The following is a 16768-nucleotide window of genomic DNA, read 5'->3' as shown; positions in this document are numbered from 1 at the left end:
ACCTACGGCGTCCTGCCCTCGACATTCGCTCCGGACGACCTCGCGTTCAGGTCGCGTGGCAGCATGGCTGCCCCCGCGCCCCGTCGACCGTCGCGAAACGAGTTACGCGGCCCTACCGCGCCTTGCCCTGCTCAGCCGCGGCGAGGCCGATCTCGAGCTCCGAGACGGGCTCCGCGACGTGGTCGGGCACGTCGTCCTCGTTCGCGCCCTTGACCTTGAACGCGTAGTTGTCGCGCTCGTTGAGCCGGCCCTGGACGACGTTCTCGCGGAGCAGCTCCTCGACCTCGTCGGCGCCGCGCAGGAGCTCGGCGACCTGGGCCGCGTCCGACACGTCCGCCTGGGCGCCGAACTCCTCGCGCAGCTTCAGGCGCGACTCGCGCAGCGCGTAGGCGTCGTCGCGGAACAGGGCCGCGCGGGCGCGCATGAGCCGCCGGAACGCGGCCGTCGCGTCCGGATTCGGTCTCGGCGCGGCGGAGAGATGGCGCGCGCAGCGCAGCAATGCGTGCGTTCTCCGCGCGGCGAGCATCGTTGCGCGGCGGGCGCCTTCCCTTCGCGTGCAGCAGGAGGATCCGCCACAGGCGACCTCGCCCGAGGATTGAAGGCAACTTTGGCAGATTGACGCTTTGTTGACGCGCCGACGGGCTGCCTCGCTGCCGCTCAGTCCCTAGCTGCTGCGCGCGCGGAATGGAATCTACGAGCGAGGACACCTTGATCAGCAGCGGCGCCGTGCGGAGAATCATCGAGCGTTTTCAGTCTGAACTTAGCAGCATTCGCAGCCTTGACGAAAACGAAGATGAAGACGGTGACTGGCCCAATGACGACCAACTCTCGAAGTCGCTGCTTCACGTGGCCGCCGAGACTGGGGACGTACCCATGGTGAAGGCGCTCCTCGCAGTGGGTGCTTCCGCTGATTTCGAGAATGAGTGCGGCTGGACAGCTCTGCAGTATGCGAGTGGAAACGGACACGCGGAATGCGTTCGTCTTTTGCTGGAGGCGGGTGCCGACGCGAACTACATGGGGGAGGGGATTCGGGCGTTCGGTGAGGACTGGTACCCACCCCTCTGTCTCGCTGCCGGTGCTCGCGGCCGTGGTTCTGCGGAGTGCATAGGACATCTGTTGAAGTGCGGGGCACGCATCGACCGAAAGAGCGATGATGGCCTGTCAGCTCTTCATCATGCGGCAGAATCTGGCGCCAAACTGGATGTGGAGTGCCTTATCCGTGCCGGAGCCAACGTGAACCTCTTAACAACGCTTCCGGAACATGAGTATTTCGGATTTGGGAGGAAGGAAGGCAATTCGGCGTTCACGCTGGCCCTGGATCCGGACGTGGCGCCTGACTCGCCTCGCCTCGGTGAATACATCGAGCGTCGCCACATCCTTGGAATGCTGCTCCGCGCGGGCGCCACCATCGACCTCGACGCTCTCCGTGACCACAAAGACTTCGGCTGCAACGCGCCGACCTGGCGCTACGCGCGCAAACTCGTCGACGCGGGCGGCTACGAAGCTTTCGTGCAAATTTACCGCCGCGTGCTCACGGCGCCCCGTAGCGCCATCACGAGGTTCCTCAAGAACAAGTTCGGCCGCGGCGCGCCGCCCGGCGTCGCGGCGATCATCCTCGACTTCTGGAAGCCGCCGGCGGGTACTAGACGTCGTGCGCGCTATCGATTACTAAGCCCCGAATCAGTTGTCCTTCTCCTCCTCCATGGCGCCGTCGTCGTCGGCGTCGTCGAGCTTGAGCGCGGAGTAGAAGAGGGCCCGCTCGGCGACGTGGGCCTTCTCCTTGCCCGGGTCCTCGGGGAAGAGCTCGCCCATCTCCGCGACGTCGCGGAGCGCGCGCGAGAGCATCTCGGAGCAGAAGGTGTCGTCGGGCCGCATGGCGAGGGCCGTGTGGTAGCACTCGACGGCCTTGTGGACGTGGGCGCCGCCGAGCGCGTGGAGCGTGACGCCGAGCGCGCCGCGGATCGCCGCGTCTCCCGGCTTGAGCGCGAGCGCGAGCTCGAAGTAGCGCGCGGCGTCGTCGAAGCGCTTCATCTTCCGGTAGGTCTGGGCCAAGTTGAAGACCGAGCTCTCGCAGGCCGACTTCAGCGGCGACCGGTCCGGGAGGCGCTCGAAGAGCACGAGCACGTCGCTGAACGTCTGCTCCGCGTCCGCGTAGAGGCCCTGGCGGAGCTCGACGACGCCGAGCTCGTTGAGGACCATGGGATCGCTGCCGCAGAGCTTGCGCGCGCCGCGCAGGAAGTGCTTCGCCAGCGGCAGGTTGTTCGTGCGCAGGTACTCCATGCCGATGAACATGAGGGGCACGTGCGACCCCTGGAAGAGCCGGCTCGCGGACCGGTACGCGGCCATGGCCTGCTCGCTCTCGTCCTGGGCCGCGAAGGCGTTGCCGAAGCCGATCCAGGCCGGCGCGAAGCGCGGCGCCAGCTTCGCCGACTTGTGGAAGTAGCGCTGGGCCGCGTCGTTCTTGCCCACGAGGAGGTAGTAGCAGCCGACGGCGAACCACGACGCCGCGTGCTTCGGGTAGGCCCGCACGAGCTCGTGGGCGCAGTAGAAGAGCTCGTGCTTCAACCCCAATTCGACCATGGACGCCAGGTAGACGGGCACGCAGGCGAAGTCGTAGGGGTCCGCGCCGTAGACGCGCCTCGCGAGCGCGTGCGCGCCGCGGCAGTCGTGCTGGTAGTACGAGTGCTCCGCGCGCGCGCAGAGCACCTCCGCGTTCTCCCCGAGGCCGTGGACGCGCTCCAGGCCCCCGAAGCGCTCCTCGACGCTCTGCTCCGCGTCGTGGACGCAGAGCCGCGCGCCGTAGACCGCGGCGATCCACGCGTCGTCGTCGCCGGTTAGAGCCGCGCGGAGCTCGCCCAGCAGCCGCTTCTCCTCGACGGCGCTCAGCAGGCGCCGCTCGACGAGGAAGGTCAGCGCCTCGCTGCAGGTCGCGTCGAGGCGCAGCGCGCGCACGAGCCAGGCCACGGCGCGGCTCCGGTTTTCGAGCGCCTCGTACGCGACGCCCGCGACCGTGCACGCGGCCGCGGCGAGGTCGATGCCGCCGTCGTCGTCGTCGACGTCGCCGGCGCCCTCCGCCGGCGGCGCCGGCGGGCCGGCGAGCTCGCCGGAGTCGAAGGCCTCGACGGCGCTCAGCGCGGGCTCGAGCGTCGCGACGCAGTCCGCGTGGCGGCCGCACTTGGCCAGGCACCGCGCGGCGAGGAGCCGCGCGCGCAGCTCCGGCGCCGCGGACGCCGCCGTCACGCCCCGCTCGAACTGCGCCGCCGGCTGCCGCGCGGACCCGTAGGCCTTGCGCGTCTCGAGCGCGCGCGCGGCCCGCGCGTGGTCGCCGCTCGCGTAGAAGCTCCGCGCGAGGAGCAGCACGTCCTCGACGTTGCCGCGCGACAGCGTCACGAGCTTGTCCGCGTACCAGACGGCCGTCGTCGCCATCTCGTTCCGCAGCGCGTTCTCCACGGTCGCGCGCAGCTTGCGCAGCCGCGCCGACTGCGGCGTCGTGTCGATGGGCGCCGGCGCGGAGCCCTGCATGAGTCCTTGTGTCCGGCCGCCGCGTTTGCGCTTGGGCGGGAGATGAGCCAGCGTGCCTGTTCTCGTGTCCGGCGCCTGCTCGCGCACGGGCGCCGCCTCGAGTGTGGAGCTCGAGCCCTGGCTGGCGCAGCTCCTCACGGCGCGGCTGTGGCAGCGATCCAGGGGTGCGAGTGAACTTCTAAACTGCCACAGCCCTCACGCGTCGGAGACGATCTCAGACGACGCATAGACCGCTGCCCGGGCACCCGGCTTATGTCGCGCATGGGTCCAAGGAACAGTCGCAGCGCCATCGACAACGACGACCGACCGCCGCCGCGAACCGCGCGACCCCGGCCAGCCACAATCTGTCGTTGCTTTTTGGTTTCGAACTCGGGCAGCCAACGCTGGGATGATGGCCTCCTACCAGGACGTGACGCTCACGGACGCCCAGACGCACGAGATCTTGTGCGGCTTCAGCACGCTGCTCGACGCTCGCTGCGTCATCGTCGAGGCAGCCCTCGCGCGGAGCAAGGCCTTCCACCGCTGGCGGCGGTCGGCGGCGCAGCCCGTCGTGACGCCCAAGGGATCAACGCCCAAACCAACGCTGGCGACGGTCGCCGAGGCCGCCGAGGACGCGACGCCGCGGAAGCGCCGGTGCGTCGCTGAAGACCGGCGCGTCCGTCTTCGAAACCTCCCCCCCGCCGCAGGCGCACGCCGCTGAAGGAGCGCTTCGGCCTCGAGAACGTCGGACACGCCGCCGACGACAAGGCGCCGACGCCGCGGTCGCGCCAGCCCGTCTCGCCCGTGCCCTTCGACGGCGCGCGGCGGTCGCGCCAGCCCGCGTCGCCGCTCCCCGTCGACCGGGCGCCGACGCCGCGGTCGCGCCAGCCGGCGTCGCCCGTGCCGCCGCGGTCGCGCCAGCCCGCGTCGCCCGTGCCCTCCTCGGCGGGGCGGAGCCGCGCGCAGACGCAGGGCGACCACCCCTACGTGCCGCCGCCGCGGCCGCCGTCGCCGCGCGGGCCCCGCGTCCCCCGCGTCGGCGCCCGGAGACGCCGAAAGCCGCCGCAGGCCGTCCAAGTCGGAGATCAAGGCGCCGGCGCCCAAGGAGAAGAACGTGACGCCGCGCAAGGTGCGCTGGTCGCCGACGTCGCCGCCGCAGTCGCGGTCGCCGCCCGGCGCGCGCGCGACGCCCGTCAAGGGCAGCCCGCCCGCCGGGTCGGGCAGCCCCGGCGCCGCGGGCACGCCGGACCGCGGCGCGAGCCCCGGGGACCGCCCCGTGCGCCGCGACCTCTTCTCGCGGTCGCCGCGCGGCGGCGCGTCGCCCGTGCCGTCGCACTCGCCCGTGCGCGCGTCGCCGCCGCGCGCGGTCCGCGCGTCGCCGCCGCGCGCGGCGCCGGCGCCGCCGCGGCCGCGCGCGGACAGCGACGCCGCCGCGCCGGAGGCGCCCGCGCGGCGCCTCGCGGCGCCGGCGGGCGAGGCCGACGGCGCGGGCTTCTCCGAGGCGTTCCGCGAGGCCGCGCGCTTCGCGGCCGCGCCGCTGCCCGCGTACACGCCGCGGCAGCCGCCGCCGCCGCCGGACTCGCCCGGCGTCACGCCGCCGGCCTTCGTGTCCGACGCGTCGCCCCGGTTCACGCCCGCGGCGCGCATCTCGCCGTCGACGCCCGCGGAGCAGGCCGGCGCGTTCACGGGCGCGCTCGGCCGCGCGGCGACGCGCGGCGACTCGCCGGCCGTCGTCACGCCGTCCATCTCCGCGAAGCTGAGCCAGTGGCGCGACAAGTACCGCGGCGGCGGCGCCCCGTCCGTCGCCGCGCCGCCGCCGCCGGACTTCCGCGGCGCGCTCGAGACGCCCGCCGCGCCGCCCAAGCTCCGCGCCCGGTCGCGGCCGTCGCCCGCCGCGGCGTCGGGCTGGCGCTGCTCGCTCTGCTACGCGCAGAACGAGCCCGTGCGGAGCCAGTGCGCCCTCTGCCACCAGCTCAAGATCCGCGTCTAGAAGGGGTCGGACGTTGTAAACAGGGGGCGGGCGAAGCGGGCGAAGGAAGCGGCGGGCTCTACGAATCGACCTTGATCTCGTCGGCGAGGTCGCCGTCGTGGTCGTCGATGATCTCGGCGATGCGGGGCCGGATGGCGTCGGCCTCGGCCTCGTCGAGGATCGTCCACTCGTCGCCGCGCTTCTTCGCGAGGAGCTGGTAGACCTGCTCGATCCTCATCATGTCGTACGCGTGGCCGAGCTCCTCGACGTCGAAGGTCGCGATGAGCGACAGGACCTCCTCGTCGAAGTCCGCCTCGTCGTCCAAGGCGCTCAGGTCGTCCATGTCCTCGTCCTCGAACTGGTCGTCCAGGTCGCCCTGGAGCGTCGGGAAGAGCGCCGTCCGCACCATGCGGCAGTCGTCGAGCTCCTCGTCGACGATCTCCGACGCGCGCTTGAAGACGGCGTCCATGCGCGGGTCGTCGTCCTGGACGATGACCCACGTCTCCTCGTCGTCGTCGTCGATGGACGGCGCGAACGCGACGGGCGTGTCGCACGGCGTCGCGATGACGACGACGGCGTCGTCCGCCGCGAGCCGCACGAAGGCGCCGGGGAAGCAGGCGATGCGCCGCCCGCTCTCGGCGCAGAAGAGGTCGATGGGCGCCGCGTCGTCCTCGGCGATCTTCAACGACGCGCGCCGCGCCGGCGCCTTCGCCAGGGGCTCGGCCACGACGGCGTCGACGGGCGCGAACTTCTGTTTGGGCGTGTGGTGGCGTGTTGATGGGGGTTGGAGCGCGTGCGCTGTCGCGAGGAGCAGCGCCAGGAGCGCAAGGGGGCGGGCGCGCCTCTCGCGTGGTGCAGAAGCGGTCAACATCGCTCTGTGTGGTGTCGTGCTTCAAGCGTAGCCTAAGCGTCTGCAACATCCAGATTCAACTTCGACGTGGACGCGAAATTGGCTGCGAAGACGTACCGTCCGGCGTCTGGGCGACCGACTGCCATCTGCGGTTCTCCGAGCATGCTCCGACAGGACCCAGATGCCGCTGTCGAAAAGAAATACGCGCGCGCGCGACATGCAAGGCCGCGCGCCTCCAGGCTGTCTCAGCGCCGGCCGAGCGGTTCCGAGGCCGCCTGCCTACGAGTCACGCCGGGTTTGCGCGCGGCAGGCCTCGTGCGATTCGGCGCGCGCGCCCGTTCAATGTCGCTTCAACAAAGGCTCAATCAAAGCACCGAGCGCTTCGCCAAGTCCATTGCCACCGCCATCGACGAAAGCCGACCGCCACCGCGCGCACCACCATGTTCGTCATCAAGAAGAAGAGCGCGGCCAAGTCGAACGCGGAGTGGGCGGCCGTGAAGAGCACCTTCATGCAGCTGGGCATCTACTTCATCGCCGTGCGCGTCATGTACGTGGCGGGGAGCCGGCTGCGCGCCTAGGGCGCGCGGCGGCGGGAGCTGCGCGGGCGGCGCGGCTTTTTTGGGGGGGCGGATGTCGTCGTTCCGGTCCTTCGCGGCGGCGCGGAAGAAGAGCGCGCCGAAGACGGCGGACCTGCGCGCGGCGGCGCTCGCGATCCCGGCCGTCGCGTGGGCGGCCGGCGAGGAGCGCGCGGGCGGCGTCGCGATCTGGCAGGCGCACGGCGAGCCCTGGTACGAGTCGGGCCTGCCGTCGAGCGTCGCCGTGTTCGCGGGGTGCGACACGGACGCGCGGATCGGAGGCGTCGCGCCCGGCGCGCTCGTCGCCGTCGTGCCCGGCGCGCGGCGCTTCGACGCCGCGGGCGAGCTGCGGCTCAGGGTCGAGGTCACGCTGGAGGCCGGGCGCACCGTGGGCTGGATGAAGGCCAAGGCGCTGAGCCCGACGCCGCACACGTTCCACTCGGCGAGCCACGAGCTCCACGACGGCGTCGCCGAGGACGCGGGGCCGACGCTTGGCGGCGTCGCCGGCGGGCCGAATCTGCGGGTCATGCGCTTCCGCGAGGACGGCGGCTCGGCGGCGGCGCTGGCGAAGCGCAAGCCGGCGAAGCGCAAGCCGGACAAGGCCGTGGAGGCGTGCTTCGCGGCGACGAAGGACCGCCAGCGCGAGCTCCACCGCCGCGAGCGCGTCTCCGGGGGCTGTCGAACGTCGCTGGCCTGCGCCTGCGGCGAGGGCTTCGGGCGCGAGGCGCGGTTGCCGCCGCCGCCGGGCTTCGTGGCGGGACGGGTGTCGATCATCGTGCCGACGTTCGGCCCGCGGCACCACCTGCACCACCAGATCTACAAGTGCTTCGTCGCGCAGGACTGGGCCGACAAGGAGCTGCTCGTCCTGGACACGGACCGCGAGAGCCGCTTCTTCGCGCATCTCAGGGACGAGCGCGTGCTCTACTTCCGCACGGACGCGCACGGCGAGGTCGGGAAGCCGAGCTTGGGGTCGAAGCGGAACACGCTCCTGGCGAACTGCAGCGGCGAGTTCGTCGTCTGCTTCGACGACGACAACCTCTACGCGCCCCAGTACGTGTCCACCGTGCTCGGCCACATGGCGGCCGCCGGCGCGACGATGACGGTCCTGACCGCGGCGCACGGCTACGACGTGTCGAAGGACGAGCTCCGCATGCACGAGGACCTCGACGCGCGCGGCGAGTTCTACGTCTTCCGCCGGTCGACCATGGACTGCCTGAGCTTCGTCGACACGGGCGTCGGCGAGGAGGCCGGCGTCGTCCACGCGAACGCGACGCACCGCATCTACGACGACTTCGGCCTCTTCATCCACGCGACGCACGGCAAGAACCTGAGCTCGTTCTCGGGCTCGTCCGCGGAGCGCAAGTGCGCCATCTCCGACCCCATCGATCCGCAGACGCTCCCGAACCCGCAGATGCGCGCCATGCTCGCGGAGCACCGCGACGCGTTCCACCACGCGGAGCAGCCCACGTCGGGCTGGCGGCCCCTCAGCGCGTCCGACGGCCCGCTCGCGCGCCCGACCTTTCCGTGAAACTAACCGCTAGAAGACCGCGCCCCACCTTCCCTAGAAGACCGCGCCCCACCTTCCCTTGAAACTAACCGCTAGACCGCGCGAGCAGCTCCGCCTCGCGCCAGTTCGTCGGCACGGCGGGCGCCGCGGGCGCGGGCGGCTCCGGCGGCGCCGCGCCGCCGCCCGCGGCGGCCTCCGGCGGCTCCGACGCGTCCTCGTCCGCCTTGGCGGCGGCCTCCGCGGCCGCGGGCGCCGCGGGGCCCGGCGAGGCCGCGAGCGCCACGGTGGGCGGACTGGGCTCCGGCGCGGCGGCGAGGGCCGCGTGCGCGGCGGCGTAGGCGTCGACGTCCGCGGGCGCGGGCGCCGCGGCCGGCTCCGGCGGCGCGCGCGGCTCGCGGTCCGGGTTCCGCGGCGGCGGGTCCTCCGGCGGCGCGGTCTTCGCGCGGCGCGGGCCGAGGCCCAGCGAGTACTTGTAGGCGTTCCAGAGGGCGTCGCCCGCGGACTTTTGCACGTCGCGGCTCGCGAGCGTCGACGACGCCGCCGTCTTCGCGTGCCGGAGCAGCTCCGCGTCGGACAGCGCGCCGTGGCAGGCGTCGACGAGGGCGTCCTCGAGGGACTGGCGCACGTCGTCGCGCGCCAGCAACCGCCGCGCCAGGTCGGAGGACGCGTCAACGGTGCGGCCGTCGACGAGTAGGTCCGCGCCCAGGTTGATCGCCGCGTCGCGCGTCGCCTCGCGGCCCAGCGCCGCGCCGAGCAGCTCGGACACGCGCAGCTGCGTGAAGTCGTCCCGGCAGAGGTCGCCGACGACGGCGCGGAGCTGGTCCCGCACGAGCGACCGCGTCGCGTCGCGCTCGAGCGTCCACAGCACGAGATCCAAAAACGCCTGCTTCGTCGACTCGCGGCGGATGACGTCCGCGACGAGCGTCGTCGCCGCCGCGGACACGCTCGGGTCGTGGAGGATCTCGTGGGCGAGGAACTTGCCGATGGACTGGACCTCGGCGCGCACGGACTCGTGGCTCATCGTCAGCGCGCCGAGCTCCGCGGCCTCCTCGGACGCGCGCTGCTTGATGTCGCGGCGGAAGACGTAGCCGCAGAACGCGAGCACGGCGGCCGCCGCGGCGATCATGCGCCACTGGCGCTCGCTCCGCTGCTTGATGTTCTGGAGGAGCTGCGAGCTCATGGAGCTCTGGAGCGCGGTCCAGTTCATGCTCTGGATCTGCGCGACGGCCGCCTCCGCCGCGGGCCGGATCCGCGACGCCGCCGCGGCCGGCTCGATGACCTCCACGGGCTCCGCGGCCGCCGCGGGGCTCCGCCCGGGCGGCCGCCGCTGCCGCTGCGCCCGCATCCACGCCGGCGCCTTGCGGCCGCCGGAGAACTGTCGTGCGGGTTGGTGTGGTCGTATGGCGCGCCTTGCGGCGCGAGCCGCGAGCATTTTTGGGTTGTTTGGTTTTGGGAGTTTTCAGGGGTCTGATGCGAGGGTTTTGTGGCTGATCACGCGCGCGACGCCCGCAGATGGCGGCGCAAGAGCTCGGCACCGAGGCCGAGTTGTGAGTAGAGGCGCTTCGCTCGACGGCACCGCACCGACGGCACCGTCGACCGATGCAGCGCTTCGTTGACGCTGATCGGTCTGGCCCTCGAGCTTTTGAGCGCGCCTTCCGCGCCGCGAGCAGTGCCGACGACCAATGGGCGTGCAAGAAGAGGACGGAAAAAATTCCGCAGCGCTCCCGCAGGGCCGCGTCTTTTTCGCCTGCGAAATCGCCTTCCAGCAGGGCGACGAGATCACCCTGAGCGCGCTCCATCCCGCGGGCTTTCCGTTTAAGCGCGCGTCGTCGTCGTCGTCCGCCGGCTTCGCGCGGATCGCCGCCGCCGCGGCGGCGTCCAAGGCGCCGGTGTCGCGCAAGCGCGCGGCCGCGGAGCCGCCCGCGGCGGCGCCCGCGCGGCGACGAGCGAAACCGTCGCCGCCGCCGCCGCCGCCGCGCGCGGAGACGACGCCGCCGCCCGCGCCGCCCGCGGCGGCGCCAGCGCTGCCGCCGCCGGCGCTGCCGCGCACGGAGCCCTTCTCGTGCGCCTTGGAGGACTTCGAGGAAGTCGAATTCCGCCTCGAGGACTTCGAGATCCCCGGCGGCGAGACCGCGAATAATAACGGCTCTTAGTCTCCTCCGAAGAGCCGCGCGTACCTCTTCTCCGCGGCCGTGAGCTCCCGCGGTTCGTCCGCGTGGCCCTGGGCGAAGAGCTTGGAGTAGTGGCGCTTCTCGCGCTCCTTCTCCGCCTTCGCCTTCTCCGCCGGCGACGGCGGTTTCGCGGACCGCGGCGGCGGCGGCGGCGGCTTCCGCCGCGGCGCCTCCGAGTTCGCGCGCCGGAGCGTCGGCGGCGGCGGCGGCGGCTTCCAGCCCGGCGGCCGCTTCGGCGCGGGCGCGGGCGCGGCCGGCGCGGCCGCGCGCGCCGAAAAGAGCGCGCCGAAGTCGCTGACCTTGCCGGCGTCGATCTTGCCCGTCGACGCGCGCTCGTCGCTCGGCGGTTTCGCGCCAAACAGAGCGCCGACGCTGCCGAACTTTTGCTTGTCGATCTTGCCGACCGACGACGATCGCGGCGCCGCCGGCGCCGCGGGCTTCTCGCCGAACAGCGCCCCGATGCTCGCGAATTGCTTTTTGTCGAGCTTGCCCGTCGACGCGCGCGGCGCCTCCGGAGGCGCCGCCGCGGGCTTCTCGCCGAACAGCGCCCCGATGCTCGCGAACTTCTTCTTGTCGAGCTTGCCCGCCGACGCGCGCGGCGCCTCCGGCGCCGCCGCCGCGGGCTTCTCGCCGAACAACGCCCCGATGCTCGCGAACTTCTTCTTGTCGAGCTTGCCCGACGACACCCGCGGAGGCTCGTCCCGCGGCGGCGGCGGCTTCGCGCCCCCCAGCGCGGCCGTCACGTTCGCAAACTTGTTCCTATCGAGCTTGCCGACCTTCTTCCCCGGCTGCGGCGGCGGCGGTTTCGGCTTGTCGAAGAGGCCCGTGACGCTCGCGAACTTCTTCTTGTCGAGCTTGCCCGGCGCGGCGCCTCCCTCGGGCGGCGGCGGCGGCTTCGGCTTGGCGCCCCCGAAGAGCCCCTCGAGCTTGCCGTGGATCGCGCCCTTTTCGAGCTTGCCGACGGGCGGCGACGCCTTCGGCGGCGGCTCGGACCGGGACCGCGGCTTCGGCTTGCCGCCGAAGAGGCTCTCGAGCTTGTTGACGACGTCCATGTCCTCGAGCTTGAGCTTCGTCCCGCGCGGCCTGGCGTCGTCGCCCGGCGGCGGCTTCGCCGGGTCGAGGTCGAGGATCTTCGGGTCCAGACCTTCGCTCGCCATCTTCTGCTCGACGGCGCCGCGCGGCAGGTGCATCGCGAGCATCTTGAAGTACTTTTTGTAGCGCGGGTCGTCGCCGACGGGGCCCGCGGCCCTGGGCGGCGGCGGCTTGCCGCCGAAGAGGCTCTCGAGCTTGTTCACGACGTCCATGTCCTCGAGCTTGAGCCGGGAGCCGCGCTCCACGGGCCGGGGCTTCGTCGGGTCGAGGTCGAGGACGGCGGGGTCGACGCCCTCGGCGACCATCTTCTGCTCGACGGCGGCGCGGGGCAGGTGCATGGCGACCATCTTGAAGTACTTCTTGTAGCGCGGGTCCTCGCCGACGGGCTTGCTGTCGTCGCTCCCGGGCTTCGCGCCCCCGAAGATGCCCTCGAGCGCCTGGGAGATCGCCGACTCGCGGTCGAGCTTGCCGACGCTCCGGCACGCGTTCGCGTCCGCGCGGTCCTGGGCCTGCTTCTGCTTGGCGATGCTGCCCTTGCCGCCGAAGATGGACTCGAGGTCCTGGGCGACGGCGAGCTTCTTCACGTCCATCTTCTTGGCCACGGGCGGCGGCTCGGACGCGGCGCGCGACGCGCGGCCCCGGCCGCTGAGGTTCTTGAGCAGGTCCGCCTGGTTCTTGGCGAAGTTCGCCTTGGACTGGCGCGCCTTGGACGTCGGCGACGGCGCCTCGTCGGCCCGGGGCTCGCCCGCGGCCGCGCGCTTGGCCTCGAGCACGGCCGCGGCGGCCGCGCGCTTCGCCGCGGCCGTGAGCAGCGGCGGGTCCGCGGCGAAGGGCGCGCCGACGGGCTCGCCCCAGCGGCCGCAGGCCTCGAGCGCCGCGCACTCGGCGAGCGCGGGCGCCGGGTCGCGCTTCTCGGCCTCGCGCGCGGCGACGTCGCGCGCGGCCCTCGCGGCGTCGCGCGCCTTGCAGGCGCTCCGGTAGCGGTCGCTCGCGTCGGCCGTCTCCTTGCGCGCGGCCTCGTAGGCGGCGGCGTGCGAGCCGTCGGCGTCCGGGGCCTTGGACGCGCGGAGGTGCTTCCGCGCCGCGGCCGTGTGCGCGTCGCGCGTCTCTCGCGCGGCGTCGACGTCGGCCTCGGCGGCTTCGAAGGCCTGCGCCTTCGCCGCGAGCACGCGGCCGGGCTTCTCGGCGCGCGTGAGCATGGCGCCGACCTCGTCGTGCGTCGGGTAGAAGTAGACCTGGTTGTAGAGGAGCGCGGCGGCCGCCGCGTCGGACCCGCGGCCGTCCGCGTCCGCGGCCTGGTGGCCCTTCTCCTTCTCCAGGTGGCGCAGGGTCGTGCTCAGGGCCGCGCGCCAGCGGCGCACGGCGCCGCCGCGGCCCGACGCCGCGGCGACGTCGGCCTCCGCGGACGGCGGCGCGGCCGACGACACGGCCGCGTAGACCGCGCAGAGCTCGCCGTAGGTGTACTCCTCCACCAGGCGGTGGGGCGCGTCGCTCCGGGCGCTCCGGAGCCAGTCGCCGCCGTTGATGTCGTCGCCGTGGGTCACGGCGACGCGCAGCAGCTTGCGCATGACGAGCCGCTCGCAGAGCCGGAGCGGGAAGAGCGGCGCCGGCTCCGCCGCGTCGCACCGCTGGGCGTCGTAGCGCGCCCGGGCGGCCTCGCGCACGGCCGCCGCCGTGCGGTCGCCGATGTCCACGGGCAGGTAGCGCCGCAGCGCCGTGAGGCACGCGCGCTGGAAGTCGCGCGCGCCCTCGGCCCACCGCGCCTCGCGCCTGGGCAGGACAAGAGTGCGAAATTCCCAACTTCAAAGGCTCCTCTCTCGGCCGGTTTCCACTCGTTTCGGCTGATTTTTGGACGAGCGATCATCTCTCGGAACGGTCTCGAAGCATGGATGCTTTTTCCAGAACGGGCGCGCGCGGAACACTCACGTTGAAGCGACGTTGAATCACCCTTGTCCTGCCCTGCCTCGCGCTCCGCCTCCGCGGCCATGCGGCCCGGCGCCGTGTCGCGGCGCTTGCGCCACCGCCCCACGGCGGCCTCGGCGCGGCTCGCCGCGGCGCTCAGCTGCGACGCCGAGGCGTTGGCCTCGCGCACGGCCGCGACGAGCTCGCGCCGCGCGCCGCAGACCGCGCCGCGCCGCTGGAAGTTCGTGGAGCCGCCGTCGGCGAAGGCCGCGACCACGGGCGCCGCGACGGCGCGCAGCGCTTCCAGGGCGTCGCGGTCCGGCGCGTCGTCGCGGGCGAGCTCGCCGTCGAGCTTCGCGAGCTCGTCCTCGAGCCGCGCCCGCGCCGCGTCGATCGCGCCGGCGCCGTTCTCCGCGGGCAGCGCCGCGGCGATGCCCGTGACGATGGTCGACGACCGCCGCTGGGCGGCCTTGGTCGGGGCGACGCTCGCGCGCCGCGACATGCGCCGGCTCGCGCGCCGGCCCGGCGCGGCCGCCGGCCCGGCGCCGCCGCCGCGCGCGGCGGCCTCCGCGCCGTCGCTGGCGTCGAGGACCGCGGCGAGCCAGCGCGCGGCGCCGTGCGTGCGCAACAGCTGGTGGGCCCGCCGCGCGCGGTCGCAGCGGTGGCTCAGGTCCGCGTAGGCCCGCTCGGCCTCCTCGAGCCGCTTCTCGGCCTCCTCGAACTCGTCCGCGCCGCGCGACGTCTCGATCTGCCACTGGACGCTGTCGTCGTCGACGCCGTCCTTGGCAGACCGCCGCAGCACGGCGAGGCGCGCGACGCAGCCGTTCAGGGCCGCGATGCCGCTCCGGTACGCGGGCGCGTCGCGGAGCGCGGCGCCGGTCGCGCCGCCGGCGGCCGCGCGGAGCACGGACGCGGCGACGGCGTCGACGAGCGCCGCGGCGATGGGGCCGTCCGTCGCCGCCTCGACGCGGGCGGCCTCGACGGCGTCGGCGACGGCGGCGAGCGCCGTCCCCGCGCGGTCGCCGCCGTCGAGCGCCGCGTCCGCGCGCTCGTCCGCCTCGAGGCCGTCGACGGCCCGGAGCAGGCGCAGGGCCTCGCTCTCGTCCGGGTCGTCGTCGTCGTCGCTGTCCTCGTCGGCGTCGAGGCGCGCCGACGACGCGCGGGTCTCGCCCGCGTGGACCTCGCCCTCGGCCCACGCGCCGCCGGGCGCCGCGGGCGCTTCGAGTGGCGGCGGGTCGCTGTAGGTGACGGCGCCGAAGCGCACGGACCGCGCGCTGCCGGCGTCCGACGGCGAGGCCTCGTCGCCGCCGAGGTGCGTGACGAGGTCGCGGCGCGGCGCCGTCGGCGTCGACGGCGGCGACTGCGGCGGCGTCGCCTGGTCGGGCGCCGCGGCCGCGTCGGGCGCGAGGTTCCGCGCGCGGCGCCGCAGCACGGATAGTAGCGCGCAGCACGAGAAGCAGGTCTTGGCGCCCGTGCGCCGCGCGTCGTCGCCCTCGTCGCGCGCGATGCCGTGCGCGTCCGCGACGACGCGCATCGCGTACGACATCTCCGCGCGCGCGCGCCGCCGGCCCCGGCGCGCCTCGAGGGACGACGCCAGGGCGCGCAGGAGGCGCACGGCGGCGCGGGCGACGGCCAGGGGCACCATGGGCAGGAGCAGCATGGCGAGGTCGTAGAACCGCGGCGGCGCGACGGCGAGCGAGAGCGGCGGGTCGTTCTTCGCGCCCGCCTCGCCGTAGGGCACGACGACGGGCACGATGGCGCCGTTGTGGAGCGACGCCGCCGACGACTCGGGCCCGGCGTAGCGCGCGAGCGCGTCGACGACGGACCAGGCGACGCGCGACGGCGACGCGTCCTCGAAGTCCTCCGCGTCGTCGCCGCCGCCGCCGTCCGCCGGCCGGTCGCCCACGCACAAAGCGATGAGCGTGCGCACGACGATGCCGACGCGGACCCAGGACTTGCGCGCGACGAGCACGTCGGCGAAGAGCGCCTCGAGGTCCTCCGTCGACTCGGACACGAGGCCGAGGATCGCGTCCTCGTCGCGGAGGAGCGCGGCGACGCACTTGAGCACGAGCGCCTCGGCCATGACCACGGGCAGGCCCCGGCCCTTCGTGCCCCGGTGCGCCGGGAGCTGGGGCATGACCACGATGGCCCGCAGGAGCGTCTCCAGGCCGCCCTGGCTGCAGAACAGCCAGCCGAACTCGCTCTCGTCGACGCGTAGCCCCCGGAGCACCGCGCCGAGGGGCGCGATGAAGTGCCAGGCGTCGATGGGCACGGAGACCTTGGCGAACTGGGCGACGGACATGCGCCGGCGGCCGCTCGGCGGCGGCGCGGCCTCCTGCTCCGGGCCCCGCTCGACGAGGCGGACGATCTTGAAGAGGCCGACGAGCGGCGCCATGGCCTTGAGCAGGGACGCCTTGGGCCGGTGCGCCGAGAAGAGCTGGTAGCAGCTGTCGCGGATGCGCTTCTTCTTCGACTGGAAGCCCGCGCTCGGGAACGACGGCGGCTCCTGGTGGTGCGCGACGGGCGTCGGCGGCAGCGCGAACGCGGGCATCGAGCCGAACGAGTCCGCGGCCTCGTCCTCGTCCGTGTCGTCCGCGGACGCGCCGAAGAGCTTCGAGGCGGAAGACCGGCGCTCCTGGGGTTCGTCTTCTTCCGCGGACGCGCCGAAGAGCTTCGAGGCGGAAGAGCGCCGCTCCTGGGGTTCGTCTTCTTCCGCGGACGCGCCGAAGAGCTTCGAGGCGGAAGAGCGCCGCTCCTGGGGCTCCTCCTCCTCGTCGGCGACCTCGGAGACGCCGAAGAGCTTCGAGGCCGAGGACCGGCGCTCCTCGCGCTCCTCCTCCTCTTCGGCGACGGCCGAGACGCCGAAGAGCTTCGACGCCGACGACCGGCGCGGCGCGTCGGCCTCGTCGTCGTCGTCGTGGCGGGGCGTCGCGTCGCCGTAGGGCGACGCCGCGGGGAAGAGCCCCCGGCCCTCGGCCCGTTCCGCGGGCTCGTACGCGATGGGCTCGACGGCCGCGCGGAGCTCGTCGGCCGGGTGCAGCGTCGGCTCGTCGTGCGCGACGCCGCCCTCGTAGTGGTGCCGCGCCGCGCGCATGGCCCAGCCCTCGTCGTCGTCGTCCTCCTCTTCTTCTTCCTCCTCGTCTTCCTCCTCCTCCTCGACCTCGGGCCGCTCCCACGTCGTCTCGCCCGTGTCCAGGTTGT

At 73.5% G+C, this 16768-nt stretch overlaps 4 protein-coding genes across 4 annotated transcripts; 3 read left to right on the top strand and 1 right to left on the bottom strand.

Annotated features, from left to right (window-relative positions):
- Nucleotides 1-819: 819 nt before the first annotated feature.
- Nucleotides 820-1242, top strand: AURANDRAFT_15731 (hypothetical protein; the record flags this gene model as incomplete). The annotated part of the gene is made up of 2 exons (XM_009039507.1): nucleotides 820-975; nucleotides 1102-1242. Coding segments are annotated over 2 exons (297 nt in total), but the record flags the coding sequence as incomplete, so codon positions are not given.
- A 564-nt stretch (nucleotides 1243-1806) lies between these two features.
- Nucleotides 1807-3060, bottom strand: AURANDRAFT_1722 (hypothetical protein; the record flags this gene model as incomplete). The annotated part of the gene is made up of 1 exon (XM_009039241.1): nucleotides 1807-3060. A coding segment is annotated over one exon (1254 nt), but the record flags the coding sequence as incomplete, so codon positions are not given.
- Nucleotides 3061-3913: 853 nt separating this feature from the next.
- Nucleotides 3914-5491, top strand: AURANDRAFT_64650 (hypothetical protein; the record flags this gene model as incomplete). The annotated part of the gene is made up of 3 exons (XM_009039508.1): nucleotides 3914-4155; nucleotides 4209-4508; nucleotides 4570-5491. The coding sequence occupies 3 exons, from the start codon at nucleotides 3914-3916 to the stop codon at nucleotides 5489-5491; spliced, it is 1464 nt and encodes a 487-aa protein (XP_009037756.1).
- A 1269-nt stretch (nucleotides 5492-6760) lies between these two features.
- On the top strand, nucleotides 6761-8423 carry AURANDRAFT_64649 (hypothetical protein; the record flags this gene model as incomplete). The annotated part of the gene is made up of 2 exons (XM_009039509.1): nucleotides 6761-6867; nucleotides 6899-8423. The coding sequence occupies 2 exons, from the start codon at nucleotides 6761-6763 to the stop codon at nucleotides 8421-8423; spliced, it is 1632 nt and encodes a 543-aa protein (XP_009037757.1).
- Nucleotides 8424-16768: the final 8345 nt, after the last annotated feature.

The sequence above is a fragment of the Aureococcus anophagefferens genome, assembly GCF_000186865.1.
Source record: "Aureococcus anophagefferens unplaced genomic scaffold AURANscaffold_11, whole genome shotgun sequence".
NCBI classification, from domain to species: Eukaryota; class Pelagophyceae; order Pelagomonadales; family Pelagomonadaceae; genus Aureococcus; species Aureococcus anophagefferens.
Note: the sequence above shows the minus strand (reverse complement) of the source record. Positions and strands in the feature narration are given on the sequence as shown.